The sequence below is a fragment of the Mauremys mutica genome, chromosome 3 (assembly GCF_020497125.1).
Source record: "Mauremys mutica isolate MM-2020 ecotype Southern chromosome 3, ASM2049712v1, whole genome shotgun sequence".
NCBI classification, from domain to species: domain Eukaryota; kingdom Metazoa; phylum Chordata; order Testudines; family Geoemydidae; genus Mauremys; species Mauremys mutica.
The window spans coordinates 169,672,006-169,696,518 of NC_059074.1; the positions used below are offsets into that span (position 1 = coordinate 169,672,006).

Genomic DNA, 24,513 nt, shown 5'->3' on the forward strand with positions numbered 1-24,513 from the left:
TGCTGCAGGCTGCTTAATGGCTTCTTAGGACCACACCTATTTCAGACAAGGTCTCTTTACTGGTAATTTATTGTCCTCATTCTGAGGCTCTCATCATGTTTGACATTAACTCTTCCATTTGCTCTTGGTATTATGTTTCAAGCCTGACTGTACAGCCACTATTAAAATATGCCAAAATTAGGCCTCATTAAAAGCCATTTGATCTGCTGGCTGCTTCTCATAAACTTGTAATTCACCCTCAGGACAGTTTTATTACAAGTGACTGACGGTTCTTAGTTAAACCAGTGATTGAAAAGATTACATTGTAACCGTAAACTGAATCTTTTAAACTCTCCCGCTTATCTTGACTATATAGGCCTCTTATTAATGTATCATGTCTCTTGAAAACAGTATTCCTTATGAGTCAGCATGCAATCACAGACTCAGTATCATGTGTAAGACATGCAACAAAAATGGACAAACAACAGGCTTTGGATTTTGATTAATTACAAGCCAAAGTATATTGCTTTACTTTCTACTATCACCGAAAATAAATGCTTTCAAGCATCGGGCACACGCGCCTGTGAGGGTAAACGGAATGTTTGTAGCCGATGTGTATTACCTAAATGACTCGTGCTTTAAATGATCCCCTTTCTTTATGGGAAATGGTTCTTCTTTTTGCGTCCCGGTGAACTTTAGCTCGCAGTGCCCCTCTAGCTCTTTATGGCTTTTCTTTTGTTGATGTGCTTTTCTTTGTGACGTTTCTTGGGCCGATTGTATTTGTTAATTAGTTGCTAACAGCATCGTAATGTGGGCTTGATGGATAACCATGTCATTAGCACTCACCCCTGCAATTCACGTCTCCAGCAGGGCAGGGGCTACCCCATGTTGAGACCATGATTTGTAGATCTAGTCTAGAGTGACACAGCTAACCTATCTCCTCCGTTGCTTTCAGTTTTCATCTCGAAATCACAGCCCGCTGTTCTTATATTATCAGTAAACTTATGATAAGCCGCAGTTTGATCCTGCTAGAGGACACAAGGCCATTACTACTTCCTGGGTAATGTTGTACCATCTTATTGCGTTGAGAGAGAAAATATATACACCACCTCACGCAGACATAATTAATTAGATGTTATTTATCTTAATCGGATTGTTTTATGTGTAAGGTAACCAACTGCAGGAAAATATGTGGAAAATTCATCGGCAAAATCTTCCCTTTGTGTGCTTCTGTATTCGTGTGCTTGCTGCTTTCAGAGCTCTCCAGCACTGGCTTCTCCGCCGTAAAACACTTTCCAACGTGTGACTGGTGTGATGCCAGTACAGCCCGCGCTGTCAAACTGGGAGAATGGGAACGAGTGATCTTGAACAAATCATTGTGGGTGAGATTTTAAACGTCTCGCTCAAACATAAACACGCACCGGGGGTGGGGGCAGAGGGAGTGTGAGATAAGCCTTCATCACTAGAGGGGGAGATTTTACTAATGAATCCCAAAATGAAGGCGCCTCCCTCCCACAGAAGCAAGTAGCCGCTGGCAGTTCTGGTCCCTGCCTCCTCTAGCTCCGAGGCTCCTGCCAGAGTAGTGACTTCACTAATGCGGTCCCTACCCCGGGCGGGCGGGCGGGCGGGCGAGCGTGTGTCGGGCGCTGCCGGCCGGCCGGCCCAGCCCGCTCCCCCCTCACACCGTTATCAGCTCGCTGGGCCCCGCCTCTTGCCTGGCGGTGCACGGGAGCTGCGGCTGAGCCTGGGAGTTGTAGTCCTGACTTCCCGGCTTTCGCCCGGCAGCGGGGAGCGTCAGCCCAGAGACTACGTTTCCCAGGGCCCCCTGCTGCTCCGCCGGTCCACGGGCAGGGCTGGACTGTCAATCAGGGGACGTCAGCGAGCGGAGAGCGCTCAGGGTGATTACCACCACCCCCCCCCACACACACCCACCCACCCCTCGCCTCCGGGTCCGGCTGACAATCCGCGCTCCAGACGCTCATGAGCAGGGAGGCAAGTGTCAGGCTGATGCGCCTGAGCCGGGCGAGGGCTGGCGGGGCCACGTGAAGAGGCTGCGGTGCCGGGGAGCCTTTTCCGCCCAAACCCGAGCCCCGGGGGGGAGAGGGGAGAGGCTGCGGCGCCGCGATGAGGCGCGGAAAGGTCGCGGTGGCCGCCGGCTGCTGCCTCTCCTTCTTCCTGGGCACTTTGCTGAACGTGTTCTTCATCCCGGGCTTTGAGCCTCACCAGCAGCAGCCGCCGCGGCGCGGGGTCCCCCCGGCGTTTGCGGGCTCGCCCTTCTACTGGCCGGGGGCGGACCGCGAGAGCCAGCGCTCGGAGCTCGCCCGGCAGATCAGGGAGCGCTACCAGGAGCTGCTCCGCTACCAGAAGCGCCAGGCGCCCGCGGCTGCTGCCCGGCGGCTGGTGAGACCGCTGGAGCGGCGGCTGATGGACCTGGCCCAGCCGCGGACCTCCTCGGAGCAGACTCTTCGGCTGGAGAAGGGGAAAGCGCCGCAGGCTGACAGCCGCGGGGGCCCCTATCCCGAAGCCAAAGTAGACCTGGCTCTGAGCCCCCCTCTGCTGGGGTGTCGAGACATCCACAATGTCACCAGCCTGCACTACTTGGGCTCCGGCTACACCAAAGCTGTCTACAAGGTCGTCCTGAACCGCACGCTGGCCGTGGCGCTGAAATCGGTGGATTTTGGGGGGCACGACATCGAGAACTGCGTGAAGCAATACGCGGCGTTAGACGCTTGCTACCGGCTCGCCTCCTACAAAATCGTCAAGGAGATGATCCTCCTGCAAAGGCTGCAGCACGCCAACATCCTCCAGGTAAGCCCAGGGGGCTGGGGCGCTCGGGGGCTGGTGCCACGAGGGAGGCTCGGGCTCTTTGAAGGGAATTACAGGTAGCTTTTGCAGATCGGATGGACGTGGCACGGTAAACAGTGGTCATCTTTAGGTAGGGTTTCTTTCAAAACGTCTGGGCTTGTACCAGACGGCGAGTGACAACCAGCCGACGTGTACAGATAGGATGTGGAAAAATGTGTCAAGGGTTTATTTCTCACCACAGGCAACCTGTTGGCGCTCTTCACACCAAGGGAATAAAAGTATGTAGTAACCGCAGAAAGGAGTGTATATAGGGTGGAGCTGATTGCATTTGTGATCTGTATGAAAGAACTAGAAAGCTTTGATCTTGATATACCTATAACACTGCGGTTCCTGGCCTTGCGTCCCGAGTGATTATAGTACAGCGAATAAATAGTATTTGACTATCACTAATGTCAGCCCAATGGGTCGAAAAATGTCATCTTGCGATAACAAGCCTCCCTCGAAATACAAATGTAACATTCTTTGGACAAGTATAGTTATAACATCCTTTTAGACTAATGTTTATCGAGTCAAATACGTCACTTCAGTTAATGTTTTCTAAAGATTTGTAGATATTAGTTCATCACCATTCAAATTTTATATACACAAAATCCCTTCTGATGTATCATCTATACAGAGCTATAGTTTCTGCTCTTTTCTAACAACTCTTTACTTTACATTCTGCCAGATTTACCCTGGCCTGTGGCCTGTATACCAAAGCAGTGAGGAAAGATTAGGAATATTATACATTTTCATGCTGCTAATTGGTGCAGAAGTAATGTCATTATGGGAGGAGGCGTATAGCTGCGCCTGGCCTAGCAGCCTTTTCTGTTTGTTCTTTCACCTAAAAAAAAAAAATTGTGATGTTGGAAAGCGAAGGAAACTCTCTCAAAATATGTACAATAAAATGCTATCAAAACAAACGACAACTCCCTTTCCCCCCGAATATTATGGGAATGGAAATGTGATTGTTCCTCACCTGGCACTGTGGTCGTTATTTAGGGTTATTGGGCATTTTATCGTGTGAATCTTAAATACACAGAATCCTGGCCAATGGAAGATTAGAAGGAGTATGAACTGTAACAGGGCTCAGTATTATTCTTACTGTACACTGACATTACTCCACCTGCCAGAAATGTTGCATCGTGCGACTATTACACCTCCACATTAATTTCAACGTGCCCATTTGGATTGAAATTGTGTGGAACGTTGATGAAAAATAAAACAATATTAGAACGTACATTCCCCATAGCTACTTTTAAAAAGAAATCAAATAGGCAGTTTTTGATTTCTTCGTTAGCAAAAGGTACCAATTTCCCCATAAGAACTAAAGGTAGAAATGAACAGAACGGTCAATTTTCATACACTGGAAGTCTAGGAAAGGCCAGATGCCAGTTTAATATCGCCTCTTCCCCATGAGTACATGCGAAAATTGGGTTTGGGAAGTCAATTTCTTTCTTGCTTTCCTGGGATAAAACTGGAGAAAACATTTTTTGTAGCTCTAGAATAAAAAAATCAACAACCAACTAAATAAAGCGTTTGCTAATGATTGCGTCCATGCTGCCTGGTATAACTACTGTATAACACATAATGAAAACAACATCTCACACGCTACACTACAACTTTTGTTAGAGGTTTTCAGTTACTCCATATGATGTAATACATCCTCCTAGGAAGAAATTCAAACTAATCACTGTAGTGCAGACTAGGATATCGATAATAGCTTGACAGTAGGAAATAAACTCAATTTTTAAACATGGGTTTTCCAGATTTTTTTCTTATTCCGTAGAAAGCAATCCAGTGTTTCTACAACTTAGCAAAACTGATTATTTATATTAAACATGTTAGAATTGCAGTTTCTCTGGTTTCCTCGGTGGGTTTTAATGATCTTACTGTATTCCTTTCACATGTTATTCAAATAGATATTTTCATCGTATGCAGAGAATGATTTGGAAATAATTAGTCATCTTCACAAAATGGAAACCAAACTTCTGTCGTGCATTATCTATGCAACGAGCAACAACAACAAACTGCCGTGTTTACACATGTGTAGACACTAGGGTTCCTTCAAACTGAGATAGGCATTATGGAACATCTTATTGAAAAATCTGCTCATGATCAGTGTTTGCTTTTTGTACCAAAGACTAGAGGAAGCGCTGTCAGTTAATTCCCCTGTTTGCTGAAGGCTGGTGGATCTTATACTAGGTAAATGAAGTCAATCTTCTTCATGTCACATTTTCCTTGTGAGCAGTCACGTCATGTAGAAACTGAACGAGAACAAACACATGAATAGACGCTTCTAAAAACGCCAATTAGAAATACACGCCCAGCCTCTGCGCTGGGAGAATGTTCCGACGAGCAAAAATCCCCTGTGTTAATTATGTTTTTATAAATGACATGCCATCTAATTACAACATAGATTAAATTTAAATCAGAAACATGTTTTCCGTTTGGCTCAGATTCTTTCTTTATTATTATTTTGGCTGCCCGCTGTCTCCTCAGACACTAGCAGAATTTCCTTTTCACTTGGCTACTCTGATCAGATTGCAAATGCGCTAGAAAAGAGAGCTGCGAAGCCACATACATCGCTGCCTTTTTGTTTACCCTATTCCATTCATTGCGTTTAGCGCGGGGCGAGGTCACTGCCGTGAGTGAACACTAATGGTTGATAAGACCTTACCTTGCAAGGCGACTCTAAAAACCCGACAGACTTTATCTAGTCACAGCTGGGCAGACGTATGGTCCAGGAATAGATCTGTAATGTCATCCTGGGGGTCATCGGGGCACATACATGGGGAACAGTGAGCGTTTTCAAAGCCAGCCTGCTGTTTTTTGTTATGTCTAGTCTAAAATTCCCGATAGGGCATGATCCTGCAGCTGCTGACGTCAGTGACAAAATTAACGCAGGATTAGGCCTATAACGCTTATCTGGGTTTAGAAATCACTATCTATAAGTTTCTGCCGGAGATAGTGGAAAGAAACTGAAAAGTCATCATACTTTCCCCAATCTGTTCTGGTTTTTGACATAAGCATCAATTTTAATTGGAAGAAAAGAGTGTAAAGGACCCAAACCATTTAACTGATGTCAAATTCACTATAACACAACTGTGTATGTCCTAATAAGAAAAACTTTTTCTTAGCTCATTTTCATCGGGGTTCTTCATCCACTGTAGAAACACAACTCAGTCCTCAGTTTGTCCTCAAAAGCCTTTCAGTTTCTGCCTGCATGCAACGTATCCATCAATCACTGAGTTACTTCCCTAGCAAAATGGACAGTCCGTTTCTGCGTTAGAGAGACAAGGTGGGAGAGGCGATATCTTTTACTGGACCAGCTTCTGCTGGTGAGAAAGAGACGCTTTGACACCCACCTTGTCTCTCTAATAGCCCGGGAGCTACAGGGCTAAAACAACATTGCTGCATACAGTTAATACTGCGTTGCCACTTGCCAGTACTACTTCAGTAGCTCTTAATTGAGCAAAATACAAGACTTCTGCCTGCTGCTGGGCTTAGTTTTAAAAGAATTTCCAGCTTCATCATCACTCTCACTTAGTCGAAAGAGGTGTGGAGACCAGCTGAAATGACTATCCCGCCACCCCCGCCAGCAGCAGCTTACAGTCCCTCTCGGGTAAGGAACTTTTAGCGATCTCAGACATGGGAAAAATCAAATGTGCTGAAAAAAAATGTCTAATACGCCAAGCCACGGCTTAGCCCGGCGATTGGGTTAGCCGCTCCTGACGACTCAGGCTCACGCTGGGTTTTCAATAGCAATGTGTTTACTGCGGAGTTTGACATCACTGTAAACCAGCCATAAAATATTGCACTTTTGTTTCTCAGACTTCCCCTTCCAATTATCCCCCCAGCACACAGTGAACACTTAACACCCCTAAGCCAGCTGCGACCAATTATTAGCACGACTCGGGGCTGGAGCTGCTCAGTGCTGAGCTGCTTCAAATCCAGTTGACTCGCTCAGCCCTCTAAAACAGCGTCCCCAAATAGAGGTACTTTAGTATGAAAACAGAAGCCACCCTCCCGCTAACTGCAGCTGGTGATGGCGGTACGGGGGGCTTTTAGAAGGGGTCAGGGAGAAGAGAGATCTCCCCTTCTTCCATAGAGTCAAACGCGGACAGATAAATAGCCCCCCCCCATCCTACTCACAGAGATGCATACGGCTGTGTGCAATGTTATTGCTGCTAAGTGGCTTTCCCTGCACTGTACCCTTAGCGATCTGGCGCGGCAGCACATGTCCCCTCTCAGGCCTGTATGAGGGGCTATCTAGGGTGAATATGTTTGAGTCTTTCTCGGGGGAAACCCGGCGTTTCTTTCCTGGAGGTTCAGTCCCAGGAAAGGGGATTTTCCTGTAAATCTCTCGCAGCTGACAGCCTGACGTGTCCTTTGTAAGATAACAGACTTGTTCTTGACTGTCTCGGCAGTTCCCGTTGTAGCCTGTCTCTTGTCAAAACCAGCTTTGGTCCCGTCCCCTTTAAGGCATCCTTTTAGAATACCTGCTTAGGGCACAATATACGTATGTGGAAGTTTAAAAAAAAAAGACCCCTTCTCAGCTCGCAGCCCTGTCCTCGCACCGCGTATTGACACGTTCGTCATGCATGGGGCCTGTTCGGGCCAGGCGCCAGATGTGGCACATCCAGCTATCAAACGACATGCTGAGAACCCGGGCGAGGGAGTGTGGGTTAGTGTTGGATACAGGGGTTAGCTGGTGTTAATGCAAAGAAAACAGGAGGTGCCTGTCGCTTTAAAGAGTTTGTATGGACCGTCTCTGAGTCAGGCTTGGTTTGTCCGAGCGGGCATTGCCTCGGGATCTGGGCGGAGGCGCGGATTCAAAGGGCAAGGCTGGGAACTTGTCAATCTCTCTCTCTCTCTCACACACACACACCCCTTCTAGATCGCTTCCTATACACATTCCTGCCGCACACCAGCCATTGTGATAGGCAGGTGCAGATGAAAATGGAACCGTATTTGGATTGGAGAGGGAGAGGGGGGCTAGTTCATTAAAGTTGATTTAATAATGAGGGGCATTGGGGAAGAGAGGGATTTGGGTCACTGATTTATTGTCACACAGGATTTAGCAGCCTACTAATTGCTTTGCACTCGCTCTCTGTCAAGAGCTGTGGCAGGTCTCCTCTTCCTTTCCCTCTCCGCGGTGGATTCTTTTCTTTAAAATATTTATTTCTGAATCCAGCTTTCCCGGGCAGCCGGGTTAGTTTGCTCTAATTCCTCCCTCCAGTCCGTCTGTATCTAGGGAAGAAAAGCAAATCAACTACCATTTGCTGTTAATTTCAGACAATGAATACGATTGGAAAGACCCTGGCAATGTTTGATTTACTGTAATAATATAATTACACCCCTGTAGATCTGAATTAAGGATGCTGCCATTCATGGGTATAAACAATCTTTTGACGGGTTCTCCCCTTACATTGCTGAAGACGAATAGAAAGGAGTGAAGGTTTGAAACTGACATACGTTTTGTGAAGCCGCAAGATTATCTTTTTAGGTTTTTAGTATCTTTATAATCACTCATAGCGCAATTCAGTGTGTTCTACTGAAAACGTCTCCACGTCAAGCAAAATACTTATTTTTATTCTTTATTTTATTTTTAAAAAATATTTGATGCTGAGTTCATTTAGAAACAGTGGCGATGGGGTGGAGAGGAACAGTCTTGACAGCAGACCAGAGGCTTGTTGAGGAAGACCACCCCCCTTTTTTCGTTAGTTTGTCAGATTAGTGTTAAAGCAAATACACTTTAAAAATCATGGTCCAGATTATGATTTTATCCCATTTTAAATCTGGAGTAATCCAATTGTTTTTAGGGGAATTATTTTGGATTTACACATGTGTAAGTGGCCTTGATTACACTCTGAAGATGTATCATGTTAGAAAACATGGTATTAAAAGATTTTGCCTTTGGGGTGGACAAATCCAGCGGTGTTTGAAAACATTTTAAGTGGTCCTGGCATGGGCTATTACAACCAGCTAACACAGTTTTAAACATTACTTGTTTTTTTAAATAGGATGTAAAGTCATGTTACCATCATGTTAGTTAACATGTTTTCTAACATGCTGCTTTTCCTCAGCATAGATAAATCCAGTTAGTGAGTTCAAAAGCAGGACCCTTATTTTTACTTTGAGAATTAAAATGTTGAGGTCTTAATATAAAATCTGGTAACTTTATATGGAAGAAAATAATTTCTCCAAGTGGCAAATTAATTAAACTGCATTTCTAGCTTAAATGAGTTGATATGAATCATCTCTGGACTCTTCAGGTCACATTATATCAGGTTGCTTCATTCGGAGTCCACACTAATCTTTAATTAACAGAACTGGCATACAACATCGGGCTAGGGGTGAACTCTAGTTGGGTGGGGAGGGTCAGATGCTCAGGAAATTCTTTGTTGTTTCAAGAAAGTGGGGTCCAGTGGAATCAGGAGCTCAAATCATGAAATGCTTTTGTGCTGGTAATGGTGGAGAATACTCAGTGATGAACTGAAGAGCTTTTTATTTTTATTGAAAAATTGAGCAAACTTCTGAGTAGACTGTGGTGTAGTGTCATCAACGAAGAGCCAAGGCAAGATGGTAGCTGATCACATGGGGAAATTGTCTTTATGAAATTTGGATTGGGAGAGGAGTGTAGAAATTTCCCTTGGAATTGAACCTTCAAAACAGAGCCCCTAATTAGAGAGAATTAACCCGCTGGAATGAGAGCTTGGGATCTTATTAAGTGCTTGATCTGCATCCATAGATAAAGGGTACAATATAGCTCCAGGGGCCTATGTACACTGGGAAATTTTCTAACTGCTGTTAACCTGTTTTTATTAGAGCATTTTTAAAGACATTTTAAACTGCCTGAAACCAAGTGCACACCAGGACTTAGATAGTTTTAAAATGAGTTTAGCTGAACAAGTTTTAAAACTGCTCAGAAATTTTTCCCAGGGTAGACAGGTACTTGGGGTAACATTTTCAAAAGCATCTAAGTGACTTAGGAGCCTAAATCCCCAAAAGTGATGCAGGAACATAGAAGCCTAATTACCTTCTGTGTCAGGTTGGCTCCTCAGGATTAGTTCACAAAGGGACATAGACATGGCAACACCTAACTTCTAGGCACCCAGCTGCCTAGTGGAATTCACAGCCCCAAGTTAGGAGCCCAGGCTGTGAATTCCACTGAGAAGGGGAGTCTGAGAAGGGGAGATGCCTGAGAAGGGGAGACTTGGCGTCTGTCTATGCTAGCCAGTAGGAAATACCGAGGAGAGGGGTGGGGTCTGAGCCCCGTGTCTAGTTCCACTCTGGATTCAGAGCAGTGAACTCTTTCCTGGAACGAGGTTCCTAAGCCACCTCAGCTCTTTCTCAAAAAGAGAGAGAGAGAGCGAGACCCATCACATTTTAGCCTATAGCTAGGTGGTTAGGGGGTGCTCACCTGGGCTGTGGGAGACCAAACCCCTATTCTGTCTGGTTTGGGGCAGGTCTCCCCTATCTCTGCCTTGACCATCAGGCTATTGGGCATGCTGAAGTGGGGCTCTCTCAATCTCTTCTGGTGAAGCTGTTCCATTTTGTATAACAAAGGAAATATTTATTGGAGCAGGGACCTACATCCCAGGCAAGTGCCCTAACCCCGGGGCTATGAAGTCAGTCTCTCTTGAGCCCAGTTAATATATATTTATTTAATACACAGGGGAACAGCTTCAGCAGGACAGGTTGAGAGCACTGTCACCCTAGAATACCCAATAGCCTCATGGTTAAGGCACTTCTCTGGGAAAGCCGGGTTTAAGTCCCTGCTCCATATCAGGCAGAATGAGGGTTTGAAAACAGGTCTCCCATAGCCTGCATGAGAGCTCTACCCACTGGGCTGTCAGGTATTCTGGGATATTCCTGCCCACGTCAGAAAAGTCTAGATCTGGTTGTCTTTTGTGCAGGTAAGGCATGCTCTGACAATACCTACCAGGTTTGGCCCTGGAGGAATGCCAAGTTGGAGAATCCCACCCGGGGGGAGCATGAACTAGGGCACTGAGCAGCTTGGTGGTGTTAGATTTAGGTGGTTTTGCACCTGCTCACCAACAGCAGTTGAGGTGCCTAGGGAATTTAGGGGTGAGGTGGCGTCTGAGTGGGGGTATTGAGGTTCTCATTGGTGCCTATATTTTGTATTTAAGACCCTGAAGTGGGAGTTAGCACTAGATCCACAGGGAGATGTAGTGACATAAGCACTTTTGAAAATGTTACCCTAGGTGTAATGTGGGGTGACAGCACCAGATCTCTCTGTAGGGTGAGGAGGAAAACAGCAAACAGTGCCACCTGTTGATGGAGACAGCTTGCTGCAGCTCCAGTATGCCTCCACAGCCCTGGGGAGCTCAGGGTGGGAATGGAGAAGGCCAGGGAGAGCAGACAGATGCGGCTTGGCGAGGAAAGATGAATTACACAAAGTACTTCTTTATTGCAAGAGTGCTTCCCAACAGGCCCAGATGTTATCCTGCACTTTTAAGAGTGAAGAAAGGATCTGTTAACAAGAACTCCAGTGCTGCTGGAAGCACAGAGCTGATACAATTGCAAACCAGCCATAACTATTCATGTCATTATTAGACAAGCCATATGCCTCAACTCTAAAGTGTCCAGATAATATTTTCTCCCATTGAATTGCATGGGACTGTAGAGGGGATTCAACTTACATAGCTGTTGGCAGGAAGGGATTTCCACGAGGCATAAACCATAGAATTAGTTAAAGAGCTACACCCTCATTACTCACTTGCAAATACATCCTTCATAAAACTAATCCCATTAATTTGTCGAATGATTTCTCTGATTGTTCCTCTGTGTTATGTGCCATGTAAATTACCCCAAAAGACTCTGTTTTGAATTTCTGGCTCCTTTATGGGAGCTGATGATTTGCAACCTCATCAGCTTTCCCTGCCTAGGATCCTGGCAGTCTCCTCTCTGTGCAGCACTGAACAGAGACCAATGGCACCATTTCACCTTTTTGCAAAAATCACCTTTGCTACTTGAACTTTTCAGAGACACACTGCACGTATAAAGCTGTTCACATTGGTGGGTATCCTGCCCAGGACACTGTTTCAATAAAATATAACATTTTGTATAATGAGGATTCCAAGGGCAATCCTGCTTTATTACTTACCATTGGGCTAATTTGTAAGGTAGGTAAGTACTAGTGTCCTACTTCTTTTATTAGATAGATAGCAAGACTGAGCGAGGTTACATAGATAGTCCAAGGCCACACATTGAGTCTGCCACAGCTGGGGCTAGACACAGGATTTCCTGGTTTCTAAGGTCCCATGTAGTCATGTTGTCTCTTTAGATCTGCATCCTGCCCTTGATCAGTGGGTGTGTCTACATTAAGTTGAGGAAAACTTGTCTCTTTCATACTTCCTGTCACGGTTCTATAAAGGGTTTGGCCCTCCTACACTAGCAATTATTAAAATCCTTCTGCACCAGTTCAGAAGGAACACTTCCTGACAGCTGTTGCAAACAAACAATTCAGTTCCCTAGCTTCAATGGCACTTGATTGCACAAAACGGTTTGTAGCATCATCCATCCTTGCAATGGTTTAACCCACCCACAAGTGCTATTTTGACAGAAATTGTTTTGGTGCATCCACGCACACCACACACACTGTAGTTGTAACAGCTGTAGTTCTAAGATGCCTGTAGGGCCTAGCCCATAATACCCACTGCTGCTGAGGGGCGGGGGTGGCTTTAGAGTAATTTCTGCATTACTACTTTGTGGGAGGGCGTGGGGATTAGCCAAACCAGTATGATGCCACCCATGAGGCAGCCTTGTCCACAATAGGGAGAGACTATTGTGGGGCACACACTTGAGGAGCATTTGAGGAGACAAGGTGTCGTTCATACATTGTATGTACCAACCAGTGATGGTTTTAATACCTTTTCACTTAGGTCCAGATTATTAAAGGCATTTTTGTACCTAAAGATGCAAATAGGCCTCCATTGAAGTGTCTCAGTGCCTAATTCTCATTTGAATTCTCCTCTTCCATGATGCCTACAAAAAAAACTGGACAGGAGTTAGGCTGCTGAGACCACAGCCTCCATCTGTCAATCTATATCCCTCTGTTGTCTCTTACTTACTTCGATTGTAAGCTTTTGGGGCAGGGACTGTGTACGGTGCGTAGCGCAATGGGGTCCTGGTCCATCACTGGCACTCCTACGCACTATGGCAATACAACTAATCAATAATAATAAAGGAGCAAACTGTTGTCTTTTCTCCAGTCTCAGCCTGGCCACTCAAGCTAGGCAAAAAGAACTGCCCGTGGAGTATTTGTGGACCTAGGCCTGGAAGGCTTTATATCGTTTCTGGTTAAACTCAGAATGAGCTATGATAGGAAGAGCTGCTTATTCTGGGACTTTGCAGCTGCAGACTGACTCTGAGTTAGACAAAGCTCTCTCGAGGGAAGTAAGCCCAGCAGTGAAGAAGACTGAGACACTTAACTCAGTAGAATTATACGGAAGGGATCAGTTTTAATATGGACGGGTCTCATGAACATTTCAACAGCATTGTCTTGCTTGCTGCTTCAGAACAGAAAACATACAGAGATTAGTAATTTAAATAGTTGCATAATTTAGAGTCAAACTTCCACACAACCCTACTGAAGGGGATGCAGTCCTCACAGATGGAAGTCAGGGTAGATATTCATCCCTATTATTTAAGATATGGCTTCAAATTCTGCACTCAGTTATACCTGTCCATTCCCATTGAGATCATGGTTAGATTAGTAGTCTCATTGACTTTAAGTGAGATATTGGCAAGAGCTTGCATGAGTAAGTGTTTTCCTGGGCTGGACCCAAGGGTTGTGCAATGCAGTGTAAATTTACAGTGCTATAAAGAATTTTTTATAATAGAACTATTTCATTTGGGAGTTTAATTATAATGAAAATGAGGAGAGAGAAAAGGGAAGAGAACTTTTGTAAGCCTTATGTTTACTGCCAAAATATGTGCCTTACAGGTTTTGTGAATATAATATATACATAGACATGTGAATTTCATTTTTGTTCCACTTTCTTTTGAAGCTATTAATATGGATGGCAGCTATGATGACATTTGTGTAACCTTTAGCTCTTCTAGTGTGCAGCACTATTAATAATAGCAAAGCTATTAATAAAAAACCCTCCTAAAGATAGTTGTGAGTAGTTAGTTTAATATTTAAATTATCCACTGCTTGCTTACAATTTCCATCTCTAGCCTGAGGCAACAGGAAGAAATTTTGCCTCTTGTCTTTGACAGCCAGCTTTGGTCCCAATCCTACAAGAAGCTGAATGCATCCTGAATGGTGCTGAGTGACCTCTGCTCCCTGCAATTCCTCTGTATATTACATTTACCTAGGAAGATTAAAATTAATTAAATAACCTAATCATTTGCCATATAAAAGCACTCACCATGTTTACAGATGCTTTTGGATTGAGGAGGGGTGGCAAAAATATTTATAATATACTCCGTAAAGTTAGAACATTTAAAATGTGAGAGGAAAAAACAGATTTTAGGCCAAAGTGGAAATCCTAGAGTATTTATTGCTAAGTAACAGCTATGCATCATGGCTGTTCTTGTATATCCCTCCAAGAGGGACTGGCCTGTTGCCATGGCAACAGAGGGCATGGCCCAGGTGTCAGGTGCATGTAAAAGTTTACCCTGATTTTGTCTTCCTTTGGTCTGATGCCATTGGAATGTCAAAGCACTCTACATTCGGTTCCACTAGGCGCTTGATCCAGTGTTCAGCAATGTCAGTGGGTGTCTTTCTATTGAGTGCAATGAGCGTTGAATGCAGGCTCTAGCTTACTACTAGACTGGCCTTGCCATGTCCAGTTCTGGACTAATCTTCAGTTTGGCTAGGTGTGCACATGTATCTTTGAAAATAAATACCATCCAGTGGGCACAGTGCCCACGAGCTCCAGTGGGCACACGAACAAGAAAATTGTTGTCAGTTCCTGGCCAAACTCTGCTCTTACAATGGAATAAATCTGCAGTAACTCCAGTGAAATCACTGAGGTGTGAGTGAGAAGAGAATCAGAACTAATGCTGTTACTTTAGCAGTTACCAACTCTCACAATTTCATCAAAGGTGATTATTCCTTTTTTCCCAGAAAGTTTGAGCTCTTGGAGTCATGTGATGATATGAACAATCGCAGCTTTCATTACAAAAAACAAGTACATTTATAGCCCTCCTGGTTACAGAGGAAAGCTAATGAAGGGAATCCTCAGGGCTCCAAAACTAGAATGCAAACACATTTTATCATTTTTTTTTAACATCTCATGATTTTGGGGCCAGTATTCTGTTTTTGGGGGCCAGACTTCTGATCGTTCAATGCTTCAGGCTGGCAATCTTGCTTTAGGCTTACACCAGCGATACAAAATAAAGCCAGATTATGTTCTAAGATTTTCAATTGTACCATTCCTGTCTGAGCAAATTGTATATATGAAAAGTAACACCTTTGCTAAGGCTTTCTCTTGACTTTTTCTTCTTCTTCTTCTTTTTTTTTTAATCCAGCTTTGGTGACTACACTAATGCGTGAGGGCCTGTTGTTTGCATATACTTACCCACTGATGACAGCTTAATAAGCTCCTTTATTTTGTGTTTTTATTCAGTAAGCTTGTCAGCTTTTGTGTGCGGTCTGACCTCTGCTCCCCACCACCCCCTTTCTTGTCTGAAAGGGGCACCTCTGTCTCTATAATTTGTAATAAAAGGCAATTCTAAAGGGATGTGAACTGACTGGCAGTACAGACATGAAATCTTACAAAAGAATATAACTTTCTCAGGGGCTGACCCTGTATTCTTTAGGCATCTAAAACTCCTGCTGAAGTCAGTGGGAGATTTAGGTGCATAAGGAATACAATCTTTGATTGAAAAAATCTAAACAGTTAGTGAAGGACTCAGTAAACACACCTGCTCTACAGGGATTATTGTGCACAATGTGACAACAGTTCAAAATTTCATATCTGGCTTATATTTTCCTAAGGAAACAGAAAAGCATCCTAAGATAGTAACTGTTTATAGATTCTATACAAAATTATGTATTTGTAGTATTTCAATGTAATGACTTGACATATCAGACAATATTCATTGGATAATATTTCTTTCCATACATTTAACTGAAACCACGCCATATGGGGGTATGAAACAATAATATATTTGGAAAATCTAATATGTAATTAGATGATAGGGATAAAATGCTATCCCTTCAAAGAGAATTTCATTTGCTGAAGTTCCTGATTCACTCTGCTTGCTCTACTTTCATATCTTTCCCATTTGGATAATCTTTTGTCTCCAGTTTCATTCAAATTGTCTGTGTGGTTATTTTTCCAAATGCAGGAGGTTGATCCAAATATGTATGTATACAAATTAATTACTTAATTATTGGTAGTGAAAATGACATTGTCCTATTTGGGACCTTTACAAACTAGATTGGAGAAAAACCAAGAAAGTATACTTTGGGAAACAACCTTGCATTGACAGGAAGAAGGGATGATCTAATGAGCTAAATTTTTAAGGGAAAATACACATACATCTGTCTTCTGTGTGGTCATGCACATATAAATGGCCATTTTGGATACCTAATTATTTGTTTGCATCAGGACGTAGCTACGTTTTAAATTTTCAGTCACCACAATTGTACTCCCAAATGTGGCCGTGTATTGCATTTGCATTTTTGTATTGGACCTCAGGTTTTCATTTAAAATATATTGAAATGTAGCCCAATATCTCCTTTCCATCTATGATTTCCATGCTCCAGTGATTCTATATAACAAAACAGCAATTCCATAACTAGAAATGTTTTACATTAGTAATAGTGATAAAGAAGATCTTAAGCCAAATGACCTATTTCTTTAGTTAGAATTATGTGCGATGAAGAAAAAGATCAAATAACTATGGACTTAGTTAAATTAAATGGACTTATGGAAGAAAATTTCCCATTGCGATTTGAAGAGAGAGTTTCTTGTGGAAGGAAAATTGGATTTGGCCCTTTAAGCTTTCATAGCGACTTGAAGCAACTAATTATGCTCCAGAACAGCAGAGTCTGTACTAAATATAAACATCAGTCAGCAATGATTTTTGCAGGAGTGCAATTGGATTCTAAATGGAGATAATTCAATGCAGTGCCACCCAACCCCCTGAGAACAAACCTGTTACATTATCATGACAATTGGAACCCATATTTTGAGATTTAACACTTGCAGAAGTATTCTGAATTTATTTTTATTAAAAATATATTTTGATTAAAATAAATCCAGAATCCTTTAATATGCATTTACATATGCTATAAAGATACTTTGTCTTAATTAAAATTACTTTGTTTTTATTGCACTCTTTCAGAGGGCTTGAATGGCTAATGAAGACTGATGTCCTTGTCATTCTGATTTATTAGTTTTTTCAACTTCACAATACAATTTTATAAATCCCCTGTGTGATTCTATAGAACTAGACTTTAGAAGGATATAGACCCTCTTATTAGGCTCTGACACCAGAAATTAACGTATATAAAATTCACAGGCAAGTCCAGTAGCATTCTATCAGATGCATATTCTATAAAATATTTTAATTCTCTTTATATTTGTGTTCTTTTTGGTTTGTAATGGTAATACTTGTGCTGATGTGTTCTTCTAAGATAGTTTGTGTCATGCTAAGTTTTTACTACTATCAGAAACATGCTTCCATAAAAAAATGTGTCACAGATATTAAGGGACAATCCCTGTATCTGGTCCATGAAGGCCTAGGTTAATGTGTATTATTAAAACTATGGCGTATCCCTATTTCAATCCCATGTGTCTCTAGTGCAGAAATACCTGCCACAAGTACATCTCTCATGCCAAAATATCTGTTGTATGTTTTTTTAAATAAACTATTCTAGATTCCATTTTGTTTGATGTACATGTTTTACCAGTTGTTTTGAAGTACAATGCTATTCTTTCACTGAAAGGAGTAATTGCTTACTTCACTTACATTTTTGGAATATTTTTTCTTCCTTTAAACATGGACAATGATAGAGCTAAGGGAATGATTCATCACAAATAATTTGCTTACTGAATTTAACCTCCTTTTTGGCTTGTTAAATGTTTGTGAGCATATTGCACAAATTTGCTTGCTATTCAGAGTAGTGAGTGAATTTGTTTGCAATGTTTTTTCCATTGTTAGTTGATTGAGATCATTTAATTGCTCTGGCTATTCAAATGTTGCTTAGTCGTGATCGATCACATAACACACAAGGTATTGTTTCTGAACCCAGAATGGCTGAGTGTAGTTCTTATAGGATCTGATTCAAAGCACACTGATGTCAATACAAAGACTCCCATTGACTTCAATGAGTTTTGGATGATGTCCATAATCAGGAGACGAATAGGTTTGAAGAAGCCATGGTGTTTTTGAGCCTTTTAGGGATGGAGAGGAGATGAGTAGGCTCAGGGGATTTTTAACCTTTTACGTCATGCCAGCTCTTCTACCATAAGACTTATTTGGGTGGGGGTAGAGTGTAAAATTGTCCCTGCTGCAGAGACTGTAATCAGATCTTTGTTCAGCTCATTTAACTGCCTCTCTGCCAAGGCTCTGGCAAGGAGTTTCTAAAAGTCTGTCTCCTGGCTGTGTAAAACAGTCCCCATCCATTCTGAAATAAGTCACTTTAAGCACAGGCTTAAAATGTTGTTACTGTGAAAGTGTCTGTGCAAGTAAAAACTGATCACTCAAGTGACTTTTGGAAAGTAAACACAAAAGGGGCTGGAACTGCATTCATTTTAAAATATTTTGCAGTATTCACCCCTCTCTAACATTATTGCACATGTAACTTCGACAAGTACTATTAGAAGCATTTTCTGCATTGGAAAGGATATGCCTTGGCATTTGCAATGGCTTTTTAAAGTTCATTATAAAAATATAGGTGAATCCTCTGTGACATTTAAATACAAATAGACACTCAGTGCGCTAGCAATAGTACTGCAAAAAAAATCTTGAACTTTAAATGAGATATTCTAATGCTTATTTTTAAGCACAGAATTATTATGATTATGCCAGATAACACATATACTAAAATGAATTCCCTCTGGTAAGTCTCCATATCTACACATGCACATATTTTTCCGTATAAGTTTCTTGATAAGGGTCTTGATTATAAAAGCCTACCCAGAAGGATAAGCAAATACTGCATACCCAGCCACCCATGTGTGGCCTGCAGAGTCTGCACTGGGCAACTTAAGAGTTTCAATAATGGGCTTCAACAGGACATCTCCTCAGATGGAAGGATACAAAGCTGCAACATGGGGTCTTAAGGGCAGAGTCCTAAAACATATAGGATCCAAAGGTCCAAGGAGGATGCAGGAGACTGTTTCCTACATCCATGGAGAAAAGAAGAGCATGCCAAGAAGTATTATACTAATCTCTCTCCCTTCGTGTACTTTTTTCAGCTCTATGGCTACTGTTATCAGGATAGCAATGACATCCCAGACACGCTGACTGCCATCACTGAGCTAGGCTCACCACTGGAGATGATTCAGCTTTTACAGACCTCTTGGGAGGACAGATTTCGAGTAAGTACAACAACCAGGGTATCTAAAGGACTTTTAAGTAGGATGTGAACACACAACTCGAAGCATGTGAGAGGAAAAAAAAAAGAGAGTTACATAGTTTACAGCTTTGTTCACATTTATTAAACAACTGCTTTGCTTGGGAATGTTAAGTCTTAGTTTGTCTGCAAGACATAACACTCCCATTTTTCAGTTTTTAAGACACTGCGCTATTATGTGTGTTGATGGTATCTAATTATAGGATGTTCTGTGCTATTCACATTATATCTTCAAAGGTTTCATACTTGTTAAAAACTCAGAGCTTGGCATTTTTGGCTTGTACATTATGCTCTACAACTGGAATTCAAACAATAGAAGGATGTGACATCTCTATCTTGATCATTATCACAAGCTGATTTTATAATTGTTTCCTACTGTTTCCTGTTATGTTGCCTTTTACTGGGGGAGAGTAAAGGGTAAAGCAAGGTTTATCAATGTTCACAGATCCTAAAACAGAGTTTGCCCAGTGAAGCCCACATTGGCAATTTAACAGAAACACTTAATTTGTATGCAACGGAACCCAGATTGTAGAGGTACTTTCATCATGATAGGGTATGCTGAGCTGTAGTTTCGGTGGGATGTACCTCACTATTAAAGATTAGGGCAGTTACAGGCTTCATTTAGAGCTCTGTGAACTGCATTTGGCCCATGAATTGAACTTCCACTATGTTGTTCTAAAAGAAACAAACTCCTAATGATGACTCAATCAGAGTTTTTCGTTTGTAATGGCCAATGAAGTGTACTGCTATCTCCCTCACACCTCACCCATGCAGGGGCGGCTCCAGACTCCAAGCGTGGGGCGGTGGAGCCGCGGGACCAGCGGACCCTCCGCAGGCACGTCTGTGGGAGGTCCACCGGAGCTGCGGGACCGGCAGAGCGCCCCCCACGGCGTGCCGCCCTGCTTGGGGTGGCGAAATCGCTAGAGCCGCCCCTGCACCCATGCAACCGCAAATTATGGCACTGTGATGTAAATTGCAAAAGAGGCAGTAGATTATTGGCTTGACCATATTACATAGGATGTGGGTGGAAATTCTCTTTAGAATGGGTATCCCTTACAGGGCAGTTAGAGGGAGATGAAGGAGAAATACCTTGGCAATGCTGGTTTGATTCATAGAGATGTAATTATAAATAGAATGTTCCTGGAACTGCTGTAATGAAGCCTTAGGCAATGTCATAACTATTACCTTATCTAGTGTGCAGCTGTCATAGAGGAGAAGAAAAAGGACGCAAGTTCTCAGCTCAATACATGAAAATTGTTTATGTATCTGCCGCAGTCAAGAAAACAGTAACATGGTTGTTTAACTTTATACACTCAAGTAGTGTCTTTGTGCTTACAGGACAAGGACCAAATCTCTCCAAACCTATTGAAATCAGTGGAAAGCAATGGTGCAGAATTGAGCCCTAAAATGTGTATTTTAAGCTTGTTGTTGGGGATATACACACACAGCCCATATCAACACTGAGGGCAGGCACATAGATAAAGGACTTCAACAGGGCTCGGTACAGGCACAAGGGTCTGTGTCAGTGGATACGTTTGCAGGATCAGGGCCTTGGTAGTGTTTGAGGAAGGAGGAATGGTTTCAGATTGCAAACAAAAATCCCTCTTTAGTTTTTTGCAAAATTTTTATACTTTTATGCAGAGTTTTCCGTAGTAGTTTAAGAAACCTGTGAAAAGTGATTTCCACCCCCCATATTTACCTTTGAGCAGTTAATGGTGTTAATTATAACTTTGTTCAAGCTTCTGTTAACAATTTTAGCACAGTGTTCAGCTCCTATGCTGAGGTTCTGTGCAGTACTCCTGACCCAAGGCAAAAATCACATTGATATTCTGAATGTTAATGCTTCAATTTGGTCTGCTTTCATTTCCTCAGCAACACGATATGCCTTTTATATGTAGCATCCTCTGGGACACTGTATAGAAGATTTCTGTAAATTTCAAGAAGAACAAAAGAGCAGTCAGTGCAGACATCCCATAACCATGCTTGTATTAATTTATGCCTACAAGTATCTCTACAGAAACTTTTGATCTTGCTTAAGTGGAACAAAAATGTTTTAGGCTGGTAAGGCAGGTGAAATGATTACAGAAGTGTTAGATAGTCCTAATATCTCACAGACGTAAAGTCTGTGAAGTTTAACGTAAGCCATATTCAACCTCTATTTTCTTCTGAAGTCTGCGTTTAAGTATTTCCCTGAGTATATCATTTATGTCCTGAGACTGAACTGTGATTTGACTACTTTAATACATATGGCCTTAACAACAGTTTTAACTAGGGTGACCAGATGTCCCGATTTTATAGGGACAGTCCCAATATTTGGGGCTTTTTCTTTATATAGGCTCCTATTACCCCCAACCCCATCCCAATTTTTCACACTTGCTGTCTGGTCACCCTACAAAAAAACAAAGCTTACATGTAAACAATAAAAAGCTTTCTAGCCTGTATAAGACATGTCGTTAATTGAATACAGTGAATGAGCATGCAAATATTTAACTGCATGCATATTAATATTGTTTTTGTTTTAGTATGTTATACAATACATACAAAGAAATATTGTCAAGGCATCACATAAATGAACTGCAAACAGTAGTAAACGCTATAGGGTTGGGTCCAAATGTGAAGGTTCTGAATATTATTCTCTTCTATCTATTAGCAAAGCCCAGATAATTCTTCACTTTATGGCCCCAATCTGATGCACATGTGCGGAGCGCCATTAACTCGAATGGAATTCTGTGTGGACATAAGGGTCTGTCTACATGGATAGGTCCTGATCCTACAAAGACTTTGCTTTATGCACTGTGAAATGTTTCACTGAAGTCAAACTGCTCTCAGTGTGAAAAGTTAAGTACATGTCAGCTTTTAGAAGATAAGAGACTTAGATTGCAGGATCAGGGCCTATGTGTGATGTTTTATTTAAAAAAATGCTTTTATTTTTATTAAAATAATGAAAACAAAACAAGGAAGCCTCAGCAGCTCAGAACCAAAATTGCATAGGGGAAAAATTGGTAAAGAAGCACGTTTTAGTTTCAAGCTTCTAAAGATTATTCTAATTTACATTGAAAGAATGTTAAATTTTATGAAGAATATCTTGAATGTATTAACTTTGATTGTTATGATAAATTTAATGCCAATCTTTGGTCATTATTATGTGTGTGACTTAATTTAAAGCAGCTGCATTTTTTTTACATGCTCCATACTAGACAAGTCACACGGGGTATCTGTGCTTTTATATTTCAGATATGTCTCAGCTTAGTTCGGCTTTTGCATTATTTGGCTCACTCTCCGCTTGGCTCCGTGACGCTGTTGGATTTTCGCCCTCGACAGTTTGTGATTGTAGATGGAGAGCTGAAAGTGACAGATTTGGATGACGCCAGCATAGAAGAAAGCTCTTGTACCAGTAACCGTGACTGTTTTATAGAGTTTCCAGCAAGAAATTTCACTCTTCCCTGCTCTGTGGAGGGCCGATGTCGAAATATGAATGAAAAGAGGAATCTTTATAATGCGTACAGGTAGATGACCAGTTATCTAAGTAGATAAAGTGAATAAAATTTGACAAGAATTCTGTATAGTCATTTATAGCCATTGAGATCAATCGAAATGCTGGATCGGGCCTTTATAGACTAATAACTAAACAATGAATAATTTGTGTTGTAAATATTTCATTAATAATAATACATAACATTAATATCTTGGAAGTACTTTGCAAACATTCGGTCTGATTCACCACTAAAGTCTGTGTTGGTATAACTCTATTGAAGTCAGTTACACAGTAAAGATTTATAGCAGTGAAAAACTGGCGTAATCTTATGGTGATTTGGGCACAATTACTACATTATTAATGAAATGATTCACACAACACCTCTATGATGTAGATTAATAAGTGTTATCATCCCCTTTTAAGTATGAGTCAACTGAGGCTGAGAAGTGAAATGACTTCAGAGCTGGGATTAGAATTCAGACAGTTCTGTCTTCTAGTTCTGTGCTCTGACCACTAACCCATACATCTCTCTCATTAGACCAGGCCTCTTTTCTGCTGATTATAAAACTCGCTGGTTCAGTTGTTTGATAGTCAAAAACCTGTAATGTCATTGTACTTCTTTAACGTAGACCACTGACAATCTGGAGAATAATCTCCCAGGGGTTATAATGAATCTTAATGTTTTTTAAAAGCCATCACTGCTTTGTAGTTCTCTCCTTACAATTTACCCCAGGCTTCCTCACACCAACAAACCAATTGCTGTTCTTTGAATAGGCAGTGATTTGCCTGCTTCTTGCACTACACCCATCCATTCTTCAGTGCCTCCCCATTGAGGTCTGCATCCATAATTTGTGGTCGTGCCATGCACATGACAGATAGGTAATTGGGTTATTATGTCTGGCCAGTCAGAACACTGAAGAAAGTGTCTCGCTGAAATGTGTTTCTTAGAATTTTGTTTCTTAAGGTTTCTTCAGATTTACAACTGAGGAGTTTTACATGAGGGATTTATGTTTGTGGTCTTGGCTCTTCACTAACTCTGATCACTCAACTCACTCTTTGGGCTGAACACTGATGCCACGGAAACTTTACTGTTGGCTTTCACAGCATCAAGAATTGATCCTTAATGCACTGCTTCTAATTGTGCTGTGGCTTGATGTTCAAGTGCGCTGGAGAGAGAGAGTGCTGTGGACTGATCCAGATAGGACAGTTTAGAGGGTCTCAAGGCAATGCCATAATGGTGTGCTCCTTTCTTAGGCTTCTCTTTCAAGTATCACATCACTCATTCCCTGCCAGGCCACAGCTAGAAGAGTCTTCTCCAGGGAAAGTCTTCTGCTTTTGTCCCAATGCACTTATCTGACCACACTGAAATGCATTCCACTACATGACTGTCATGTGCATTTGTGCCGTGCAATTTTTAGTGTGTTCTGCAAAATTTTCCATTTGCTCGGGTTAAAGATCCTTCTTAGTGAATTAGTTTTTGATTAGGGCCATTTTGCTGGTCTGGCCAGAAAAAAACATTTAATATTTTAGTGTGATTTTCAGCCGTACACTGTCATACGCTCACTGAGGAAAGCAGTCTTTTTCTATCACAATGGTTAACGTTTGTGAGAGTGCTATTGAACAATTCCAGCAGTTCTCAAACTGG

At 42.1% G+C, this 24,513-nt stretch overlaps 1 protein-coding gene across 1 annotated transcript in view; it reads left to right on the top strand.

The window, feature by feature from the left end:
- The first annotated feature begins 1,922 nt into the window (after positions 1-1,922).
- PKDCC (protein kinase domain containing, cytoplasmic) overlaps positions 1,923-24,513 on the top strand; it is a 48,316-nt gene continuing 25,725 nt past the window's right edge. The window contains exons 1-3 of the mRNA XM_045010242.1: positions 1,923-2,787; positions 19,236-19,358; positions 22,628-22,899. Coding sequence (XP_044866177.1) covers positions 2,104-2,787; positions 19,236-19,358; positions 22,628-22,899 — 1,079 coding nt within the window. The 5' untranslated portion in view covers positions 1,923-2,103. The remainder of the gene's footprint in view (positions 2,788-19,235; positions 19,359-22,627; positions 22,900-24,513) is intronic.